This window comes from Nilaparvata lugens, chromosome 4 (genome assembly GCF_014356525.2).
Source record: "Nilaparvata lugens isolate BPH chromosome 4, ASM1435652v1, whole genome shotgun sequence".
NCBI classification, from domain to species: Eukaryota; Metazoa; Arthropoda; class Insecta; order Hemiptera; family Delphacidae; genus Nilaparvata; species Nilaparvata lugens.
This window is the reverse complement of record NC_052507.1, coordinates 40,918,097-40,943,585: the sequence shown is the minus strand read 5'-3', so window position 1 is coordinate 40,943,585 and position 25,489 is coordinate 40,918,097. Positions and strand designations below refer to the sequence as shown.

The 25,489-nt window shown below is 33.6% G+C and overlaps 1 protein-coding gene across 3 annotated transcripts in view; it reads left to right on the top strand.

Moving 5' to 3' along the window:
- Nucleotides 1-25,489, top strand: part of LOC111044477 (cyclin-dependent kinase 20) — a 138,894-nt gene that overhangs the window by 102,012 nt on the left and 11,393 nt on the right. For all 3 annotated transcript variants that reach the window (XM_039427489.1, XM_039427490.1, XM_039427491.1), the window contains one exon: nucleotides 15,303-15,530. In XM_039427489.1, the coding sequence (XP_039283423.1) occupies nucleotides 15,303-15,530 (228 nt within the window). The remainder of the gene's footprint in view (nucleotides 1-15,302; nucleotides 15,531-25,489) is intronic.

The following is a 25,489-nucleotide window of genomic DNA, read 5'->3' as shown; positions in this document are numbered from 1 at the left end:
ATTTATAATTTAAAGACTGTATAATAAATATAAACATTTCAAGATTACAATACAAAGATGATCAAGATGAATAATGGGTAAATAAGTTCCCTAAAAAAATACAAACAAGAGAAAAAGAAAATTGGGTAAATAAATTTCCTAAATAATACAAGGAAGAGAAAGATTAATTAGAGCCTATCCTACATGTCAGTACTAAACTTTCATGAGGAAGTATATTTAATAAAATATACTACTATGGAATTTTGTAAATTCCAAGTATGACTCTAATTTGTTATAATTGTGAGCTATCACTCCCACAAAAACAACTGGTGAAGGAAAAAAATGTTGACTATTGTGACTGGGTGGAGAGTTCCTAGATGTCTGTAAGGCAATGTGATAGCAGACTCTAGTATCGGACCACAAAAACAAAAGTATGCAAAAGTTTTCACAAACATTTGATGTTGCAGTCTTAAGGTTTTTATATCGCAAACAAGTAGGTCAGATAATTGAGTCCAGCCGTATGTGGTTCACGCCCACACCTCTAAAAGAATCACACCTACTTGTCTACCAAAAATCCAAAGTATTGGACAGCAAAAAAAAAATAAAATGCAAAATGGGTTAAAAGCCCAGAAGAAAACTATAACCTAATTACATATGGCTTATGGCACGATATGCAATGAAAGATGAGAACATGGGACATAATTTGCTCTGAAAAACCTAATTACCTAATATGATACCTGAAAAAAATAGACATGATTAAAATATGTAATACATGATGAAAAAATATACCACAAGCAAACAATTATTTACACTACAATGGATAGATTTTAGAAAAGTTAAGTTTTATCAACAATTTAAAGATTAGGAAAATAAGCTACTATTTTAACTTCTAATATTATTTCAGAAGAATACAAATTAAAATGACTATGGACAAGATTGGTTAAGATATGCATCATAGAAGAATTTTACTGAACATTACACAAAGACAGGAAAGAATCGAAATTTGAAAAGATTAAGGGCCAGGAAAAATAGGCTACAGGAAAGAGAAAAGACACAATTATGGACTCTTACCATACACTGCGTAGCAATTATGCTATTCTGAATCCCGGCATAACACAGGATTCCTAATCATTGTGTGCTGGGGAATACCCTTTCATCATGTGATTCACAGTCATCATCTTGTAAATAAGCAACTTGAAACAACCTTTGAATACTAACACATCAATGGTGACTTTGTGTTTTGTTTTCTTCAAGAACATAATTTTATTCATAGGTTCATTTGTTTCAACAAAGCCATTTTGCTTACAAAAGTTAGTCATGTTCACTTGAGAATGCATTGCATACACCTTTTCAATTCTCAGTTGAAAGTTGAACTCATCAACTTGACTCAAAGCAACATTCATTTTGTTTACATTGTTCCTAACCTCCACAGAAACCTGTCTCATGTAATCATTCACTTTGTTTATAGTTTTCCTAACCTTCAATGTAGCAATATTACTTTCATGATAGTTGACTTTCAGTGAAGACAACTCCCTACCTACTTCTTTACTCAATTCTACTATCTCATTAGGGTTGACTTTTTCAACAACAGTAACTAGGCCTACATTGTCAGAAACTTGAATGAGTTGATCTTGTATCTTAACACTACTATTATCATGCTTCAATTTGTTTTCATCTTCATGATTATCACTCAATGTTTCATGTACATCTTTCAATAGAAGGTTTATACTAACCTGCTCTAGTCTAATGCTAGCAAATTCTTGCTTCATATCATCAAACCTAGCATTTTGCTCTTGTTTAAAATTATCAAATCTTTGTGTTAGGAATGCTATAAGATTTATATCATTTTTAGCTCCTACCATACTTGTTTCATTTGATATTTCTACTACTTTCTCATGACTTGTTACATTTGAAACGTTTTCACTTACAGCTACACTATCGTTTGAGTCATTGTTTAAGGTTAGGTCTAAATCTTGTGATTCTTCATCTAAGTTTTGAATGTTTTCACTGGATAAAACTTCATTATTTTTATTGTTCTCCATCTTGCTACTGCGTAAAAAATATTTACTCATTAGAACCTGAACTTTCTCGAACCGATTTCCCACTCAGCAGCATCTCCCATTCATAATTCATCAAGATATCTATCCTACCAATAATTTTTTACAACCAGGGATATATTTTGTAGTTTGGGTCCCACACCAGGGCGTACCATTTGCCGTGCTACCAATTTCTCCTAATTCGGTTGGATAGCATTGTCTCACCTATTAACCTAAGGAAATTTATCGGCTCAATGTAATAGATTCTTGATAAATTATGAATGGATCTATCGCCTATGAATGAGAAATCCAATTTTCAGAGCAAATGAACTTATAATCTTCAGATGAATTTTGGCAAAATGTTACACAAATACACAAAGAACAATATCTTACAAGCCTAAGCATCTAGTCACTACGAGCTAATTACTTATCCAGTTTATTATAGTTGAAAAACAGTGGCTATTGGCTTGTATACACAAATAACAATATATAGACAAAATAGAACACTATAAACTGTTTAAAACTCAATTTAAAACATTAATAAATTCACTTAAACAGAAAATTATTTAGAGAACACAAAATTACAACACACACCAGCCAGCCATGTTTCAGAGAGAAGAACAGGAAAAGACAAGCTACAAGGAAGCTTCGTCGTCAGAACAAAAACCACATTTCAAAATCAGTGATGACTTCATGACACGTCAACAACAAAATTATAAATTACAAGTTTAGAATTCACATTTTATATTTGTTCTCAATAAAACTTTATTTTGAAACTATTATTTTAAATTTTAATATATCATCTCGATTTAAATAAACCATTTATCTATTAATTCTGTCAACCCAGCCTCGATGACACCATGGAACAATGCAACAATCATTCACGATAATAAATTCTCAGTCAAAAAGTTTGTCCGTATATCAATGACTCTGATATTTACTATAAAGTTTCATAGATCTCGAATTGAAGATTCGATTCCAATCGAGAAAAAATGTAATATTACAACATGTTGAGTTGCATCTGCATAGACGATGGGAAGTGTTGATAACTATTGTGACCTTGATTGATCTGATGTTGGTCAGATTGTTGAATCTTATGATTACGATCATTATTATCTCGGTTAGTAGAAGGTCGATATTTTTCATGATGAACAAAATCATTCAATACATTCAAAAAAGTTTCATGTGTTTTAGCATTTCGTACCAAAGCGGCTGAGTTGATGATATCATCAAAGTGAGCGCACAACAATGTAAAAATTACCGCATAGTCCATTGCCGGCAAAAAATTCTTAGCCACATTATACTTAGAAATGAAATATTCAGTTAATGTTTGATCTGTACCTGGTCGAAATTTACCAGTATTCAATTGAGCTTTTAACTTAGCTTGTATGGTTGGTGACCACATACTCCTTAAAAGTACCTATGACTATCATCTTTAATAAAATACCACCAATCTTTGTGACGATTATTGCTTGTCATGTTGCTTTCTACAATAACCTTGATTTGTTCCCATTGTTGTATTTTATTACGAATCAGATACTCATTCAAAGCATTAATAAAATTCATGGGGTTACGGTGATCAATGCTCATTTGAAAGTCTTGTTTTGGGGATTGGAAAGAACTGTAAGCTACATTATTAGATAAATTACTAGCAACTGTTTCACGAACATAATCATCTAAATTAGTGATTGCTGCAGCATTCTTGTTACATTTATTTTTTACAACACAAATTTCTTCTTGATCATGATCAATATGATTTTGGACTTTATTGAGGTTAGATAACAGATCCTGATATTTTTCATTTTGGTTATCTCTTTCACATTCAAAAGTGATAATGTGTTGGTCAAGTTTAACTTTAGAATTTTCGACACTTTCAGTAACAGCTTGTACTTTATCTTCAACATGGCTAATCTTAATATTAATAGAACTTATGTTTGAATCGAGATTAAGGGTTTTATCCTGCAATTTTGAAATGTTTTCCTGATTTTCATTCACTAAGGCCCTCAATTCAGAATTTATCTTGTATTGTTCAGCTAAGATTTCTTGCTTCATTGCTATGCTATCCAACCTTAACTTCTCAATGTTTTCATTACCTTTATTAATCTTTGTATTACATTCGTTGATTTTTTCATGAAGTTCTAAGTTACCTTCTTGAATAGACTTCTCAAGTCACTTAGATTGTTCCTGACTCTGCCTAGATTGGTCTTGGATTTGTCTCAATAAATGTAATAATATAGTATTTGTATCCATAGTAGTAGTATCAACTGGATTAGTAGTATTTGTAGATGCCTTGTTTGAGTTAGTTAATACTAAATGTAGGCTATCATCGTCAACTTGAACCACATTACTAGGATGATTATAACTTTGATTAAAGCTAACCTGATCTAGAAATACATGTCTGACCGTATTTTCATCAATATAATGATCACTAGTACTTAATTCCTCAAGATTGCTTGATGTATCTTCTAATAAGACAGTGTCTCTAGACATTTCATTATCACTACTTCCTGATTTATCAGACATGGCTGTTATACTCAATAATGATCACTGAGAAAACAAAATTTTGGGGTAAAAATTTTGGTAAGGTTCTACAACAGGGGTAACAATTTGAGGTGAAGTTATACAACAGGGATAACAATTCGGGGAGCGGTCCCAAAACAGGGGTACAATTTGAAGTGTTTCAGTGATTAAACTGTACTGGACAGTTGGGCCAAAACTTGTGTTAGATAAGACATCGGTTTCCTTTTATATAAATCATGGGTAGCCCGGTATAAATTTATCCCAACATAACTAATTCTAATATGAGAAGGGAAAATATAATAACTTGAAAACATTTTAGCTAACTGAGAAATATGTAATAGGCAATACTTCAAGCATATTACAGAGCTCAAACATGACAAACACTAAAATCGTATAATACTAATAATAAAGAAACACCATACCAAAAATCCAGAACTATCATTAATGCATGAAAAATCATACAATGTGCTCGGGAGGTTAGGTTGAAAGACATCTTATAAATTAGGAATTACAGAAAAATTACCAAGAGAAAAACAAGAACTCATAGCATATTTTGCTTTCACTGAGTTTACATCTACTACAAAATTAATATAAGTTTCAAGAAGTTGGCAGAAATAAAACTTTAAAATAAATTTATCAAAGAACATTGCAACGAGCACATTTCAAGAGACCAGCCCATGGCAGAAGAAAAAGCAAGTCCCAAAACGGAAAACAGATATGCAAAACAATTAGTTTTGCATTGCCAACTGCACCAAATAAAACACATATTTAATCAACTCTTTATTCTTTAAAAGTAAAACTAAAACTTTATTAGGTTATGGGTCCAGATAATGGCCAAAAACGTAAAAACAAGTAAAAAGTTTAATCTTAAAACAAGTAAAACATGAAAAGTGATTATTGGTTTTTCTCTTAAAATAATAGTAAAAGGTAACCTCAAAATGGAGATATGGACGGGGAGAACTATGTGCATAAGCTGAAGGATGCAGATTCATTCACTATGTGGGAATTTGAAATTAAAATATTACTTAAAGCTAAAGATCTGATGGATGTGGTAGATGGAACTGAAACTTCAGAACAACAGGGTGAAAGTGCTGATAAGATTAAGATTTTCAAAAACAAAGACGCAAAAGCACAACATTACATCTTGATGACACTGGACAATGATGTAAAAATACATATTATATTGTGTAATAGTGCCAAGGAAATGTATCACACATTGAAAAAGATCATACAGATAAAGACATGATGGGTAACCTAACATACATTCAAAACATTGCATACAAATTGAACAGACTTGACCAGAAAATCGATGAAACAATGGTGATTACTAAAATACTGAGTGTACTCCCAGAACAGTATAAACATTTTTCAAGTGCGTGGGATTCTACAGTAAACAGGGAAAAGACTTTGGATAATCTAAAGGCTAGACTTCTCCAAGAAGAAATTAAATGGTCAGGTGAGAGCGAATCTCTGGCGTTTAAAACAGTAAGACAAGAACGAGGTGAGATCAAGGCTTCTACTTCCAATAGTAAGACAACAAAATGCTACTCCTGTAATGAATATGGACACATTTGTAATAACTGCCCAAATAACAGGTCTAAACGAAAATTCTGTACTTATTGCAAAAAGTCAAATCATTATGAAAAGGATTGTTTTTTGAAAAACAATAGGTCTAGTGATAACAAGTCATGTAAAATCTGTAAAAAAACTAATCACAATGAAAAAGATTGTTACTTTCATAATAAGGCTCAAAGTAAAACATCTTTTCTAACTCAAGTAAATAGTTCAATAAGTCATAGCCTAAAAGCAACTGAGGGTCAGGATGTCTCCAATAAAGTATTTATCATAGATAGTGGTTGTACACCAAACCACATGACTAATGATGTCAGTATTTTAGATAATGTAAGAACATGTAAACAAACGATACCTATCTGTTGCCAATAAAGATCAAAGTATGGTAGCATTAGCTTCAGAACTTGTAAACTCAGAACAGTGTATACTTAAAAATGTTACATATGTCTCAGATCTCACTAATAATCTAATGTCAGTAAATGCAATTACCGAAAATGGTGGAAAAGTTTTGTTTACTAAAAGTAAAGTCCAAATCATGAAAAACGAAATTGTTATTTTGGAAGGGAATAAAAATAAGCAAGGTTTATATGAAGTTCAATTAGAAGAAGAAATTAAAAATAATGTAACTATTGCAGAATATGCCAGTGAAATAGGTAATCATGACAAGGCTATATTGAATCATATTTCTAAGAAGATTGACAAAGATTCTGAATCCAGTTTCTCAAATCATTCAGAAGCAATGAATTGGCATAGGAAATTAGGTCATATTAGTTTCAAGAATCTTAAAAAATTATCCAAAATTCCAGTAGGAATTCCATCAAATGTATTGAATATTTGTGGAGAGGAATTTTGTAATATTTGTCCAAAAGCCAAACAAGTAAGAAAACCTTTCAATTCCATAAGAAATAGAGCATCAAATTTTTTGCAAGTAATTCATTCAGATTTATGTGGTCCTATTGATCCACAAACTCCTCATGATGGTAAAAAAATATTTTTGACATGTGTTGATGATTTCAGTCATTTTTGTAAAGTCTATTTGTTAAGATCTAAGAATGAAACTGCTACTTATTTGAAAGAATATGTATATGAAGCTGAAGCTCATTTCAATCTCAAAGTTGCTAAAATCAGGTGTGATAATGGTGGGGAATATGTATCTAATTGCTTGAAAAATTGGTGTAAATCACGGAGAATTGTGCTAGATTATACTATACCCTATTCACCCCAACTAAATGGAACTGCTGAACGAATGGACAGAACATTAATGGAAAAAGCAAGAGCATTAATTTTTTATTCAAATTCACCCAGAAGTATGTGGGGAGAGGCTGTATTAACATCTGCCTATCTTATAAATCGTAGTCCAACTGTTAGTATTGATACAACACCTGCTGAAAAATGGTATGGTAGAAAACCGGATTTGAGTAAATTAAACATATTTGGTTCTAAAGTACATTCAAAAGTATTAGGTCCACTTAAAAAACTTGACAGCCATAGCAAAAAGGGAATTTTTGTAGGATATACCCCAAATGGTTATAGATTATGGGATCCAGTAAAAAGAAAGATTTTTATTTCGAGAGATGTTTTGTTTAATGAAAAAGAAGAAATGTTCTATTCAAATGAAACTGTAAAAGACCAAAATGAAATGCTTGTAAAATGTAGACAAAATAGAGATGATTTAGAAAATCAGAGAGAACAAGAAAATGTACAAGAAGCAGAGATGATGAATGAAAGAGAACAAGAAGCAGAGATGATGAATGGAAGAGAACAAGAAGTAGAGATGATGAATGGAAGAGAACAAGAAGCAGAGATCAGGAATGAGATGAATGAAAGAGAACAAGAAGCAGAGATGGTGAATGAGGATCAATTAGAAGAAGTGAATCAACATTATAGTTTGAGACCAAGAAATAATATAAGATTACCTGCTAGATACAATGATGGACAAGTAATGTTAACATTTATGGAATGCATGGAGAGTGAGGACAGAGAAAAATGGAAGGAAGCAATAAATAAAGAGAAAGTATCTTTGGAAAAGAATAATACTTGGAGTATTGTTGATGAAAAAGAAACTACAGGAAAGGAAATTTTAACAAGTAGGTGGGTATTCAAAGTAAAAGATAATGGGATATACAAGGCTAGGTTAGTTGTTAGAGGATGTCAACAGAAAGAAGGTTCAATCGGTTTTAAAGATACTTTTAGTCCTGTTGAAGACAATGCATCATTAAGAATTTTGTTTTCAATTGCAGCGCAGGATTATTTGAAAATCCAAACATTTGATGTAAAAACTGCTTTTTTGTATGGGGAATTAGATGATGAAACTTTTATGAGAATTCCAGAAGGATTTGGTGATGAAGAAGGAAAGGTATGTAGATTGAAGAAAGCCCTTTATGGATTAAAACAAGCCCCTTCTCAATGGAAAAATTTTGAAATGACAGTAAATGAGACTCCAGCTAGTTATTTAGGTTTGGAAATAAGACAAAATAAAGAAGGAATTTTTGTAACACAGACAAGCTATTCTAAGAAAGTTCTTGAAAATTTCAGTATGACTGGCAGTAAATATCAAAATACATCCATAGTAAAAAAATGACCAAATTGAAAAGCTTAGAATAGATTTCCCCTGTAGAGAGGTGGTAGGTAGTTTGCTATACTTAACTAACAAAACAAGACCTGACATGTCTTTTGCAGTCAACTATGAAAGCCGGTACAAATTTTCGAAGTTTAAAGATATGTTGGTGACTATGTAAAACAAGTAATACAAATGATGACTTTCTAACAAGTAATTCTGATTGAAATCTTTATTATCATTTAACAAATAACAATTTGGATGTAAACTGATTCTTCGTTAAAACTATATTTTGTATTATTTCTATTGTAATGTCAAAATTATTTATTTGTTTGAACCACTATGGTGGCAGCACTGTCATGGTGATTAAAACGCAGTCAGTATGTAAAATCGTTTTCTTTGTGAGTTTCCCTCATCAACTCTTTATTCTTCAAAAGTAAAACTAAAACTTTATCAGTTATGAGTTAAGAATTTGTATTAAAAATACTTTGATTCTCAAATATTTTGAATTCAAATTTGGGGGCGTTTTGTAACAATAAAATTTGGGTATTCCCCAAAATCTATTATTGAAAAGAAATTGATAGGTCTCAGAACAAGAAGCTGGAAATATATTGTTATCACCAGTTACGGTGTCAATGGTCTAGAGATTAGATAATAATGGCTCTCAAGGCTATGATTATAAGCAGCCAAATGAAAATAAAAGTATTACCTTCTGCTATTGCTTGTTGGATAAAATTTTATAAATCTTACTTCCAACAATATGAAAAATTAAAATATCAAAATATCTCAGGTCTTGGGTTCGGCCTCTGGTGGAATTTGGATAAAATAATTTATCTTGTGAACATGAGCTTCAGAAAATTCTTATAACTGATAAAAAAAATTAATAAGTGAGCATATATAATAAATCAAATATTAATAAATATTTACTCTGTGCATACTTGAATATTAAATTCTCATAAGTTGTTCTTATTAAGACTTCCCCTTAAGTTTGAATATTTGTGCAAATTTCAATATTAAGTTTGATTTTCAAATTGACCTTCAACACAAGCTAGCTTTATTCAATTATGAATGATTCGTAGCACTGAGGGCCCTCTTAAATAATTATTGAACTCATGTGTAGATCTTCCACAATTATTGATGGTGGCCTGGATTTGTCTCAGTGTCCTAAGCCTCTTCTGGTGGGCTGCTGTCATCCTCTCTGTAGAATATTAGAAATAAATAAGTCTCAAAGATTAATACTCAACGTGTGTAATCTCTATTAAAACATGTAGGATCGAGTGAATTCCAATCAACAAACTATTAAATATTATAACTGATTTATGTCATCTGTTTTGCATAACATCTGGTTTCTGGTATACTACATCTTCCCCCTTTCTTCTTAAGTTCAATCTGCATATCGCAGTTGATCTGTGTGGCATCTTCTCATCGTTTCCTCAACATTCACTAGGTATGAGTATGGTCCATTTACTTTAACGATTTTTCCTTTTTTGTAGCCTTTGCCTGATCTGTCTAGTACCCATACGCCATCGCCCTCTCCGAACACCTTTGCGTTGACTCTCGGCTTGCTGTTCCCTTGTCTAACTAACTCTTCGTCTATTCTGTCGTTAACATCTGGTAGTAATAGATCTATTTTGCAGCGTAACTCGCAACCGAACATCATAAAAACAGGTGTTTTTCCCATTGCTCTCTTTGGGGATGTTCTATGAGCGAATAAAAATTTATTTAGTTTTTCTTGTAAGGTGCCAGTACTTCCTTTTGAAATTCCCATACGTTCTTTGAACGTTCGTACCCCATGCTCCACCAATCCATTGCTTTTTGGGTGATATGGGGTGATACATGCATGTTTTATGTTCAGTTCTTTGCAGAAATTTTGGAATTCATACGAAGTCAGTTGAGGACCGTTGTCACTTACAATTATTCTTGGGTAGCCAAATTTAGAAAATAGATCTTGTAATATATTGATCGTGGATTTTGTTGTGGTTGTTGACATGGGTATTACTTCGAGCCATTTCGATCTAGCATCTACAATGACTAACCACATTTTCCCTAAAAATGTTCCTGTGAAATCTATGTGGATTCTAGACCACACTTCTGTTGGAAAAGTCCATGGGAAAAGTGGCATCTCAACATCTCTGTTTCTGTTTTCTTGACATGCGGTGCAGTGTTTTACATGTTCCTCTAAATCTTTGTCCAGTCCAGGCCACCATACTTGGAATCGTGTTTTTCCTTTCATTGCTACAATTCCTGGATGACCTTCATGAAGAATTTGTAGTACTTTTGTTCTTAATCTTGTGGGTATGACTAAACGACCCGACCAGAGGAGTATGCCATTTTCAAATGATAGTTCTTCTCGTTTATTGTAATATGGTAGTAGTTCTTTGTTTACATTTGTATCTGTTGTCCAACCACTTCGGAGATAGTTTGTAACTTTTGCAAGTGTTGTGTCATGTTTCGTTGTTTCTTGTGAGCTCTTTGTTGATAATGGTATATCTTGAAATTGAAGGTGGAAAAGATGTGCTCTATTGTTTTCCCCTAACTTTTCGTTTTTTGACTTCAATACATTTTCCAAAGGAAACCTTGATAGCATATCCGCCATTGCATTATCTGCACCTCTGTGATAATTTATTGAGTAGTCGTATGAGCTCAAAATTAAAGCCCATCTAGCAATACGGTTGGAAACAACTTTTGGAATAGAGTCATTTTCACCGAAAACTTTCACTAAAGCTTTATGATCAGTACGAATCTCAAAATGTCTGCCATAGAGGAACTGTTCAAAACGTGTTACTCCGAAAATTAAACCTAATGCTTCTTTTTCAATCACACTGTACCGTTTTTCAGCTTTGTCAAGTCATCTTGATGCGAACAAAATTGGCCTTTCAGTACCATCAGTATATCTGTGAAAAAGAGCTGCACCTAATCCAACTTCACTTGCATCTGTGGCAAGAATTAGAGGAAGTGATTCATCATAATGAGCTAAAGTATCTGATGTTGTTGATAAATGTCTCAATTTTGTAGCGATTTATTCATGTTTTTTATCCCAGTGCCAATTTGCTCCTTTTTGAAGTAATTTGTGTAACGGAACGCACAGTGATTGTAAATGTGGAACAAATTTACTGTAGTAGTTGATTGATCCCGAAAAGGATCTTAGTTCTTTGACATTTTTCGGTGATGGCATATCTTCTACGGCTTTGATGTGTTCAGTTGTGGGGTGTATACCTGTTTGATCTATTCTGTGTCCCAAATAGTTTACTGATTCCTCAAACCATTTACATTTTGTGGTTTGTACTCGAAGTCCATTGTTTTCAAAACGTTTTAACACTTCCCTGACTCTGTTAATGTGTTCTTCTCTTGTGGGAGCTGTTATTATTACATCGTCTAAAAGACATGCAACGCCTTCCAAGCCAGCCAAGATTTGATCCATTTTACACTGAAAAGCTGCTGTTGCTATTTTTATCCCAAAAGGAAGGCGTGAATATCTGAAAAATCCTTTATGAGTAGAAATAGTGAGATACTTTTGTACAGAAGTATCAACTTCCATTTGTAGATATGCATCCTTCAAATCAATAATTGTGAATTCTTCCCCTCCTGTAAGTTTTGAAGTGATTTCTTCAAACCTAGGTAGGGGATAGTTGTCTGGACTTATAAACTTGTTTATGGTGGTTTTAAAATCAGCACATATCCGGACTGCTCCTGTAGGTTTCACCACAATAACTATTGGTGAGGACCATGTGATAGGTTCTTCACTTGTGTTTACAGGTGATAGTACATTACTGTCTACTAAACGTTGTAGTTCCATTTCTACTGCTTTTCTTGAAGAAAACGGAACTGGACGTGGTTTTGCAACTATTGGTATGGCATTTTTTGACATGTGGAAAAGTACCTTGCAGTTCTTTATTGTTCCCAGATTTGGATTGAAAACATCAGAAAAATCTTTGATTATCTTATTTACCAAAACTGAGTTCTTTTTTTGTGGAGAGCTTATCGTTTTTTTTACTGAGCATATTTCAGCACCGGGAGGTAAGGGTAGATTGAATTTGAGGACCCAATTAAGTCCAAACAAAGGTATGTCATCTTTCTTTATAACAATTACTGGTAATTTCCTGGAGTCACCAAAAGCATTGACGTTTATATGTGTTTCTCCAAGTGTTTCAATGTCAATCCCTGTGTATGCCGTGAGGTTTCTTGTTGGTTTTAAAATGGGACTTCCAATTTTTTTCCATAATTTCTTGTTAATAACGCTGTAAGCGGCACCTGGATCATACAGCATTTTCACTGTGTTGTTGTTGAGTTTAACGTTCACCATTACTTTACAGCCTTTTTCCAGAGTTCTTATATGTTCAATATCAGAATATTGATAAATTTTCGCGGACCTGATTTATCTGTTTGTCTTTTACAATTGTAGCGTTCCCTACTTTTAGACATGCTCTAGCAAAATGGTTCTTACCTCCGCAAGCTTTACAAAATTGGTTATTTGCAGTGCACATGACACCATCAGAATGTCGCCGGTTTCCACAACGGAGACAATGTGTATTTTTGTTCAATTTTAGAGTCGATTTCTTTTCATATTTTTCGTTGTACTTTTGAGGGTTAGATTCCATTGCCTGATGTTTATCAGAAATTTTTACTCTATTCAATTTGTAGAACTGTTTTTAATTTCTTGCTGTTGAAGGTTAACGGTTTCTAGCAATTTTGCTGATTCTACTATTTTTGTAAAAGTTGTTTGTGTTGATGCATGCATTCTCAATAACTCAAGTTGCCAACTATCGTTGTTGATGCCCAGTATGAACTGATCTCTTAAACGTTCATCCAGGTTATCACCAAAATTACAATTTCCTGCGAGAAACCTTAAATCTAGTTCAAATTGAGTTATGGTCTCACCTTCATTCCGGAATCGTCGAGAAAAACAAACTCTCTGGGATAGAGGTGCTTGTGGTTTCGTGTAGTATTTGTTTAAGACTTCTATCGCATCATTAAATCCAATGTTGTTTATGGGGGTCGGATGCATAGAATCGAAAACTATCTTGAATGGTTGCGGTCCCAGATTCTCAAGTAGTAAGTCTCGTTTTTTTTCTTCGTTTTTGATGTTTCCATTTCGTAGGAAAATCTTGAACCTTTCGTGCCAATATATCCAATCTTCGGTTGTTCCATCGAATGGTTGACATTTGCTGTGATTTTTATTTACCGACTGCGCCATGTAGAATATTAGAAATAAATAAGTCTCAAAGATTAATACTCAACGTGTGTAATCTCTATTAAAACATGTAGGATCGAGTGAATTCCAATCAACAAACTATTAAATATTATAACTGATTTATGTCATCTGTTTTGCATAACACTCTCCAGTGGGAATATTTAAATTTAACAACTCATGTCATACTGCGACATCACTGAGTTACATGAATTTTATTTTCAATTACATAAATCAAAACTTAAACTTTGGCAATAAATTATTTAATGTACAATAAGGGATTCAGTCCAATGCTCTCATAATTGGTGGGTGTCCCTGGTGACCTCTGGCAAGCAAGTGGGCTGTCGCTCTTCCCCTATTCTCTCTCAATGATACTTCCAACTTTTTTAATTTGCATAAAATTTAAATATCCTTCCCCATTGGCAGATTTTAAATACTCCATGATGACGTAATCTGGTGCTGTCAAATAGTTCATAATACAATAAAAAATTACTAACCTAAAATTGAATATTTACAACTCTTATTTTGTCTTAACTACATTGTTTTGTGCCTTCTACAACAACTTTGAAATTTTTATAATTTAGAAAAGACCACGTGGAGATTTTGAATTAAATAATTTTTAGCACTGAGCAAATACTGTATTATGATTGGTACATCCCTAGACTGTAATATGTATTAATGTGCTCAATAAAAATGAATCCCATTTCCTTTTTTTTTTTTTTTTGTTTTTTGTTATTTTTGTTCATGCTCAATGATATAATAAATATTTTTGTGTTTTCTTAATCGTTTTTGGATAACATTTATTTGACATGTTTAGTATACAAAACCCTCTTTTCCTAGTCTTAGCAAATGCTACCTAGACACAATTAATTTGCTAGAAGTTGTCTGGCTAATTCTCAAATATATGGTTCGACCGATTACTAAGGTCGCCAACAAGCTAATGTCAAAGAACCTAACCTCAAACATTATTGTTATATTATTGAATAATTACAATAAGACTTTTATTTTCATTTGGCTGTTTATGAACATAGCCTTGATAGCAGTTATTATCTTATCTCTAGTCAATTGATACCGCATGAGCAGTGATTGAGTGAATCTAGCTTTTATAGTACAGTCATAAGTGTACATATTAATTAAACAATCAATATCAGTGAGAATATCTAATGAGATATTCGCTGTTAACATTTTCAAGTTAGAAAAAATTAGCTCATTAGTCTCCAGACTAGATGGCTATAGTATTGTACAATAAAAAAATAAATAAATAAAAAAAAATTGATACCGCAACTGGTGATAACATTTTCTAGCTTCTTGTGCTGAGACCTAACAATTTCTTTCAAAAGATATGTTTGGTAAATACCCAAAAATAATGTTTTACATTATTTTTCCTATAACATTTCAAAGAATTATATCTCTATTAAATTAATTATGGATGATTGATTTGTTGTGACAGGGAGAGACTGACATAGATCAGCTTGCTATAGTGTTGCGGGGCCTTGGCACACCAACCGAATCCATTTGGCCGGGACTCACCAATCTGCCCGATTACAACAAGATATCGTTTCCACCGGCGAGGCCTCTTCCCTGGTCTACCCTCCTTCCCGACTCGTCTCCTGTCCTCGTCGATCTTGCGAAACACCTACTCGTCTATGATGCTGACAAAAGGCTAACTGCTAGCCAGGTAATTTATGTTCTTGCAATTTCAAAACCTATTGAAAAACATTTTTCAACTTTTATAGAACGGTCAATAATAAGATAATTGATGGCATTGGTATAATGCCTATGGCGCACTCTGCCACCATGGTGGATCAGCGATATCTTAGAATCAAAAATTGGAGCATGTCACACTGCGTTTTGGAAGCGCGAGCAAACGCACTACCAAAAGTGTGGTGGTAGTGAGCCCCGACCTTATATGATCTACCAGGGGGTGGCGCGACCAAGTTAGTAATTCCATAAGAAAATCAGTACCGTAGTTAAATCAGTAAGTTGGATCATAAGGAGCATGTCCCATTATTAGGATTAGAAAATTGCAAACACTCCACTACCACTACTATATTTGTGATCTCTGATTGGTTAAAAATGCATGGCCAGAGCCGCATGGAAGTGTGATTACTGTTTGCCAGAAAGGAGTAGTTCTTTGGGTCAGTCGGACATTAATATAAAACAAATCTCTGATTCACCAACAAGTTTAAGAACTGAACTCACGGCAAGGCTAGATGAACTCAATTCAAAATTAGAAAACTTGAACATTAATACTAAAACCGATGATATTGTGACACATATTAACATGCTCACAAATGAAAATAATGTTTTGAAACAAAAATGTGCCGACCTAGAGTTACAAAACACGGACAATAAATCACATATTTACCGTCTGGAAAAGGAAATTCACAGTCTCCAACAGTACACTAGACTGGATAACTTGGAAATAGTTGGGATTCCCGAAACTAAAGAAGAGAATTTGCCGCTCATCATGGAATTGGTAGCTAAGACGATAAATGTGAGCTTCAAGAAGGAGGACTCATCCATCGTTCTTAGAGTTCCCAATGCTAAAGGGTCTTCTTCAATTGGGGAGCATAATTTACTTCAAGATTTAAGAAGATTGAGTGGATCACAGCTTCGCGAAAGCAGAGAGTCATTAAATCCAATGATATCTTCAAAGTAGTCCCTATTGGAGTCAATAACATGCTTATACCGGATTTTCAAATCCCTGAACGCTCCCTGGAAGTCGGCAACCTCTATGCTGTCTAGAGCCCTCGTTGTAGCAGGTTGAACGTTTTCCAGAGTCCCGAACCGCGTCCCCTTGAGTTGTCTCTTGATCTTGGGGAGCAAAAAGAAGTCCAGTGGTGCCATATCTGAGCTGTAAGGAGGATGTGGCAACGTTACCCTCGACTATTCGGCCAACTGCTCGGTGACGAGCAGGCAGGGGCAGGTGTGCGACAGAGCATTGTCGTGATGGAGGATCCACGAATCGGCAATCCCCGGACGAACTCGGTAGAACTGGTCGTTTACAGTTTGGCCGGGTGGCACAAACTCTTTGTGAACTTTTTTTGTTCCCCAAGATCAAGAGACAACTCAAGGGGATGCGGTTCGGGACTCTGGGAAACGTTCAACCTGCTACAATGAGGGCTCTAGACAGCATAGAGGTTGCCGACTTCCAGGGAGCGTTCAGAGATTTGAAAATCCGGTATCAGCATGCTATTGATGATTCCAATAGGGACTACTTTGAAGATATCTGATGAAAAATTGTACATTTTTTGCCAATAAAAAATTTCCTGAGGTCAGTCCGGTTACTTATTATACAGACCCTTATGCAGTAAACTACCTATCGCAACGGTGTACGTGAATGAACATTTATCTCAATTCTTCAAACGTTAACTGGGTAGAGCTAAGGACCTGAGAATGAAGAAAAAAACGTTTGTCTGTGTTCGTGATTGCAAGATCTTCGTGAAACAAACTGAAAATTCACGAACAAAGAGGATTATGTGTGATGAGGATTTGGACGAATATAATAAGTGAATAATGGATTAAGAGAAACCGTAAATTCTGAATTAATATTTCTCGATGCGAAGTGAACTGGTTATTTGATTTTGTTTTATATATTTGCAATTTTTCTGTCTCTAACATTTTTCTGGTTATTATTTTTGTTTTTGTTTTGTTTTTAAAGCATATATATTTATGATTCATGAGTATAATTTTGAATTTTTTATAGTAAACGTTTGATGAGGTGATTGTTTTGGAATGTTTTAATGCAATTGAAAGTGATGATATTTTCGGTATTGATCCAGTGCAAGGTACCTATAGTGCGGTCCACGTTATAATGTCAGTATTTGATCAGCATTGGTGTTGCTATCCTTGTCTATCATTTGACAAAGCAGATAGCGCTATCCTTTTCCAGATTCGCAACGCTACTAGATCGTTATTGAACAATATAGAAATATAATCTGACATGGCAGAGAATCAGCAATGCTGTTCTCATATCCTTTTCCACTGCCATTATAACGTGGACCTCAGTATAGAATATAAAGTACTGGCCACGCGCATCTCGATCTTCTAATGATCAGAGTCAGATTATCGGTGTGACGTCATTGGTGCTCTAAATATCTATTCTTCCTATCTTACCAATGTTAAATTGAGCAACTTTGTAAATCTTTTTCTCAGAAAGTACATAACTTTCAAGTCTCATTCTAGAAATTCAATACTTTTGGACGGCTGGATATTTCAGAATGATCGTTTTTTAAGAGCCTGCTCATCGAATACCTGTTGCTCTCTCATTGAAAATTAACATGCTTTCCCTGGCTCTTTTGTAATTCAATTACTCAATGCTAATGAATTTGATAAATCGATAATTGAATAAGGAATTAAAAACGTGAAAACATTGATTGCGCTATAATATTATTTCTCTCACAATCCTTTATCTTGTCTGTGTACCGTATATTCAATAGAATCAATAGAACATCCTGCCTAATCCCTTAGCAGTCAACTCTTTTTTCAGGAAAATTATGGCTTTTACATACTTGATCAGGAAATAGTTTTCTGGTTGAATCTCTCTAATTGACAACTACAACAAAATATAAGGGCAAATATATTAAAGCATGCATACTGCATGGGGAATTATCAATAATTGAGAATTGTGTTGAATACTTGCTCTCGTATTGTGAAACACATATTTCTCATTTATTATTTGTAACAGGAATCCTCAATTGATACTTGTACTCTTATTGTAGAACTCTCTTTCTTTATTTATGAGTGAAAGGGAAAACCAACTCTCCATGATCCAATACTCATGTATTCAATAAAAAATTATCAAAAATTGAAAAGTATACGTATATGAATATGAATCCATACTATAAGTATCCTAAGATATTATTCTTCTAATAAACTTGATTATTCTATAAGACAAGTGATCGGTTGACTGCCTGTATGAAAGACTATGAGAGGATGACAACCTCTTCAACCAGCTCGGAGGGCATCTCTATTCTAGAAATTAAACTCTCATACACTTAAAACAGGATAATGTGTGGTAAATTCCAATTCTTCTCAATATCCACATTATTTTCCTATAACCGGAGAGATAATAGTTGGGCATATTTTGAGATACTTCTTTAAATTGCAATTTATTCAGTTTATAATGCATTTATGATGTGAGTTTTATACTATCACCCCATACTCTCTTTTGTTCCATATTGAGCTTTCTATCAAATAGAGTGTGAGTGATGGATATGTGATAAAAATTATGTTTCTAGATTGTGCCTTGGTCACTGAGTAGAAATAATGTTGAAGTTCTTTATTGTTCCAAGTTCTTCATTGAAATTTCTCTATCTATTACTTTTTTTGAGAATTTGAGAAAGGAACAGTTAAGGGACAGTTTGAGCCTGTTTTTCTCTCCTCATCTTAACAATATAAATTTTAACCCTACAACTGGCTGTTGTTTTTGTCTGAACTGGCAAGCCGAATTCGGCATGTTTGCAGAGGTGCATTTGAATAATTGTAGGAATACATCCAAAGCACATAAGATAATGTATCTTGCATCATTTTTCTCAGAATATCCCAAAGAATAATGATATGTGGAAATAGAACTCACCAAAAAAATAATTTTATGTCATACTAGCAGGGTACCCGTGCTTCGCTACGGGAATTAAATGATCAGATTATTCTTGTAAAATATTTATAACCTGAATTCTACCAAAGCCGTTATAATCGTCTTTGAGATCCATCATACAAACAAAAATTGCTTGCCGTATATAACTTGAATAATAAATCAATAAAGTCTCGTCACTGTCATAGAATTTTGTATCCGAAAAGGTGCTCTCCCTCGATGAAAATGTTATTAGATATAGGACCGTTTCAAGTTTCATTCAAATACATTTCTATAATACTTAGTTACCCAAAAATCGTTATCAGTAAGTGTGATGATTAGTTGCGTTGCTATCACCTCAGTTTGAACAACACATTCAACTCTGTTGAAATATACATTCAACTGCGTATTTTAAAAAGCGTATTTTATCAAAAGTTAGCGATACCTTATGGTGTCACCCTGTTGCTCTTATGCACTCATCTTGACATTATGGAATATTTTTATTGAATCATGCAATGCTTTCAAATTATATTGCTAAATGATATAACCACAGCTGTTAATTTTTTCTCCTCCTCTCTTTAGTTTTCAACAAACGATGGAAAGTTTCAATAAGCTGCCACTTGGATGATCAATTTTTCCTCTCAAGTTATCTCAGAGATGAGACTCATCTCAAATTCTTGTATCGCGGACCTACTATTTGCTAGGAGCATCTTATGATCTGCCCTCTATCGGTATTGAATAAAGAAATTAGGCCACAGCTTGGCATGAAAATTATTGAGTCTGATCATTTGAATTATTAATTGATGTCTTGGAAGTGCTCTGTAGAATAGTAGACTAATTGCAGCGAATTTTGTGGAATATTGGGCGGGGCTTAAGAGTCGACCTCGACTTCATCCATTGGCAATTAATATTTCTCGTTGACAGTTATCAAATTAGCAGTGATCATGTTATTTTTGCTTTTGCTTGATGCAATTGGAAATAGAATTCCAAATCAAGTTTATTTGGAATTGGTTGACTCTGATATCCATGGATCTCTGGCTTATTCTGGAATTTCTGGCATAGCCTATCGCTTAAGCTAGTTTACACCGAAGTTATTGACAAAATGCTGATAACTTAATCCTTATGGATTCTATTAGATTGAACGGAACTTGACTAACACATTTGTTCATCTTTGGTGTAAATGCAGCTTTACTCTTCGTTTCACTTACAATAAAATTATTATTATTATTATAGTTATTATTATTCAAAAGTGTAAAAGCAGCCAATCCACTGATTCTTTCTTCCATGGGAGTCCATTTATATATAAGAGTCCATTCATAATAATTAGTCTAACATTTAATGTGGCTGATTTCTCATGTCCTAAACTTTACTACCACAAATATTAAAGTGGGAATTTTTAAGTGAACATTTTAATGTTGATTTGAATAACTCTGAATAGAGTTTATTCAATCACTTTGATTATTGACTACCATTATTTATGATTTATTTATTTAATCTTAGCTTAAAACCAAAAGCTTAGGGATGAAAATTTGAATTTAAATTAACATGTAACTCAATCTAATTTCTATCTAGATTGAGAACTTTAGTATCCACTTGTGATTCATTAATATAAATTAATATCAATAGGTTTGTCTTGTGTCATGTAATGACATCAATATCGGGGACCGAGCTTCGCTCTGGAGTACAAAAACATAAAACATTTATTACGAAAGAAGAAATTATAATATCATTCATAGTTCATACAGAAATGTTCTATCTAATCACAGTAAATTGAGATTAATTCCCAGAAGAATGCAAAAATTCCCCTCACAAAGCCGGTTGCACAAAAGCCGGTTGAATTTTAATCCTGATTAATTACATGTGAACCAAATCAGAGAAGACCATTTCAAAAAGATGGATCCACTGGAATCTATCAGGATTGAAAATAATCCGGCTTTTTTGCAACCGGCACTAAGTACCTGATTGAATGATTACAAAAGTTCAACAGCTGAGTCATAATTTTGACACAATCCCACACACATGAACTCGCTCACTCACTTCCATCATCAACAGACGACGAAATAATTATAGTCCAGTCAATATAGACATAAGAAAGGGGTGTGCTTGCAATTTATATTGTAGTTCTGATTTTTAATATATTATTTGGGTACATAAGAGATGTCCAGAACCAATTTCTTCATGCAAAATTTCCTTGTTCTAGATACAGAATGGCCCAAAAACCTCGTATTTTCGGTTCATTCACCAGTTTTCAGCTATTTATGCCAAATCTTGTGATCGGACAGAAAAATTTGCTTCCGCCTTTTTTTAGATTATGAAATTTTGAACAAAATGAGATCATTCGAAACTCTCTATCTTCAATGAGTACTGAGTTATGATTTTTCAAAAATGAGTGAAATTTTGATGAATTTTAGTTTTTGATCAACAATATATTCCGATTGTTACTATTTAGATGTATAATCCAAAATCCCTCTGGGCGTATTTTTGAGCTCTACAATCTGAGATCAGATAGAGCACTCTATCTCATATAGATTTCCAGGTACACCTGACAACAATGCTCATTGTATTGTGAAATCACCTAATTTTCAGCTTCAACCATCATCAACATAGTCTTCATATTGATATTTCGCACAATGACATAAGTTCATAAGATTATGTTCTATGAGAATCACCCATTAGATGCACTTCATTTAAGTATTTCCTTGTGGAGAGGCGCGCTTAAGGACACCTCAAGGATAAAAATTTCAAACACTTATAACTTCTGACACAATGCTCAGATTTCATTGTGCTACACTTAATTCTTCTCGGCTCGTCAAGGTGATCCAAAATCATGCATCATAAGTCAAATTCAGTCGAAAAGTGGAAAAATTATTGTTGAGTGTACTAAAGCCCATATTCCAATACACAAAAAATGGCCAATTTCTATATTCAAAGCTATGTATCTCGGTAACCCCTTATTATAAAAATCATATCTTGATCTTGAAATGTACAATATAATTTACTCTTTCACCTGCTGTAAACGATTTATGGAAAAATATTTTCGTAGAGTGAGATTTGATTGTTGAAAAAAATCCAGAAATTGTAGATATTTTTATCATATTAACCGTTTTGGCAGTACTTTGATAGGGAAAAGTGATACAAGATGGATTTTAGACAACTGAGATCGTAGAGGATGAATTTATCTACAACTTGGAATCAATCGAGAGTTTCTATGATGTATCAGACTCGTTTTAGAAACTCTTGATCAACAGTAAAATCACGGAAAAAATGTAAAAACTGAAATCGCCATTTTCGAAATCTTCTGTAACTTTCGAATGGTATTGGAATTGAAAGTATAATTCATTGGAGTGGGTAGAGGGGGACAGTTTTCACATCCCCACTAGATTTGGAAATTTTATCAGAAGTATTTCAAAACACATGCAGCTTTGAATATGGAAATTGAGCATTTTTTGTGTATTGGAATATGGGCTTTAGTACACTCAACAATAATTTTTCCACTTTTCGACCGAATTTGACTTATGATGCATGATTTTGGACCACCTTGACGAGCCGAGAAGAATGAAGTGTAGCACGATGAAATCTGAGCATTGTGTCAGAAAATATAAATGTTTGAAATTTTTATCCTTGAGGTGTCCTTAAGCGCGCCTCTCCACTCTTCCACTGGGAAATGCTTAAATGAAGTGCATCTAATGGGTTATTCTCATAGAACATAATCTTATGAACTTATGTCGTTGTGCAAAATATTAATGTGAAGATTATATAGTTGTGATGATGGTTGAAGCTGGAAATTAGGTGTTTTTCACAATACAATGAGCATTGTTGTCAGGTGTACCTGGAAATCTATATGAGATAGAGCGCTCTACCTGATCTCAGATTGTAGAGCACAAAAATACGCCCAGAGGGATTTTGAATTATACATCTAGATGGTAACAATCGGAATATATTGTTGATCAAAAACTAAAATTCTTCAAATTGTTTCTTCAATTTTCACTCATTTTTGAAAAATCATAACTCAGCACTCAATGGAGATAGAGAGTTCCGAATGATTTCATTTTATTCAGTTTTTCATAATCTAGAAAAAATGTGTGAGCAAATTTTTCTGTCCGATTACGAGATTTGGCAGAAATAGCTGAAAACTGGAAAATGAGCTGAAAATACGAGGTTTTTGGGCCACTCTGTATCTAGCACAAGGAAATTTTGCATGAAGAAATTGGTTCTAGACTTCTCTTATATACCCAAATAATATATCAAAGAATCAGAACTACAATATAGATTGCATGCACCAATGACTGGGCTATTATTATCAGCAGTTTTTCGAAGGATGAATAATAATAATCCTTTCAATGTCCTTCAGTGAGTTTTCCCAGGGATGAGACCCAGTGCAATCGATTTTTTATATTATAAACCTACTATGCTCTGAATTTCGTGAGAATCGTTAGAGCCGTTTTAGAGATATGGTGAAATACAAACATATAAATATCTCAACATCCAAACATCTAAACATTTAAACAGAAATTGCTCGTTTAATAGTATAGGATGAAAGGAAATAGGACCAGCTGATGGAATATTATGTTTTTTTCGATATAGTTTTTAGCTAATTTTGAAACATGAAAATATCAGTTCCAGTAGCTCAAAAGCCTGTTCAATTTCAATCATGATTAAATTCCATGGGAACTAATCAGAGCAGGGTTTTTTTTTAATAGAAGGCTTCTCTTATTGGTTCTCGTGGTATTTAATCTGGCTCTCTCAAGGCCATGACTGCGTAGAAACATAGCGCAATAGAGGAACCAATACAACAGAAGCTGAAGAAATTAGTCGCATTTCTATCACCTCACAATATCACCACCAAAATGTTTGGAGAGATCGATTTTTAATTTATTTTGCTATCATCCGGTCACTTTCTGTACCTATTCTTCCAGATGTTACATGAATACTGCACTGTTTTAAAATAAGATCACTAAATTTGGTAACTCAACTACAGCTATTATAATCTTTTTCACTTTCTCACACTTTCTTTCTCACGTTTTCAACAGAGTATGGAAACTTTTTTATCAGCTGCTACTTGAGGGACCAATAATCCTTCCTGAAAGAGCTTCAGCGATTCCCAGAGTTGAGACCTGTTGCAAAATAATTTTTTTATCGCAAACGTACTCTATTCCTGATTTAATAAAAAAATGTTAGAGGCGTTTTCGAGATCCGTCAGACATACATACATATCCGCAAACACACATATTTAAACAGAAATTGTTCGCTTAGTATGATTGACTTCAATGATTATGATTTCATTTGATGAGAGCTTATTTCACATAATAATAACAACGGGTATAAAAAGCGAAAATGTCAAACATAATTGAAATCGAAACTGCCATAAAAAGCAAAAATGGCAATCCTAATTTGAAATCGAAACAGTAGCTATCATCTTATCTCCATCTGATCTAATGTAAACAAATTATAGTAAGATTCACATCAATGTGTCAGCATTATTTGAATGGTGAGCATTGTTGCTATTAATGAGTTATACTGACGGTTTCAAGTGAATATCAAAGAACTGTTATCCATATTCTCCAATATTTTTATCGAAAGCTTCTATTTTCTTTGGTAACACAACTAATGTTTGGAAATAATTGATTCATGGGAAAAGCGCCTTACGTCTATGGAAGATATTTTTACTTTCCTTGCCCTATTACCATAGGTAAGGAAAGTATTGCTTTCCGAAAAAAATTAAGGTACCCCAATTTCCAAATTTCTATACGTTTCAAGGTTCCCTGAGTCCATAAAAGTGGTTTTTGGGTATTGGTCTGTATGTGTGTGTGTATGAGTGTATGTGCGTCTGTGTACACGATATCTCATCTCCCAATTAACGGAATGACTTGAAATTTGGAACGTAAGGTCCTTACACTATAAGGATCCGACACGAACAATTTCGATCGAATGCAATCCAAGATGGCGGCTAAAATGGCGAAAATGTTGTCAAAAACAGGGGTTTTCGCGATTTTCTCGAAAACGGCTGCAACGATTTTGATCAAATTTAAACCCTGGAATAGTCATTGATAAGCTCTATCAAC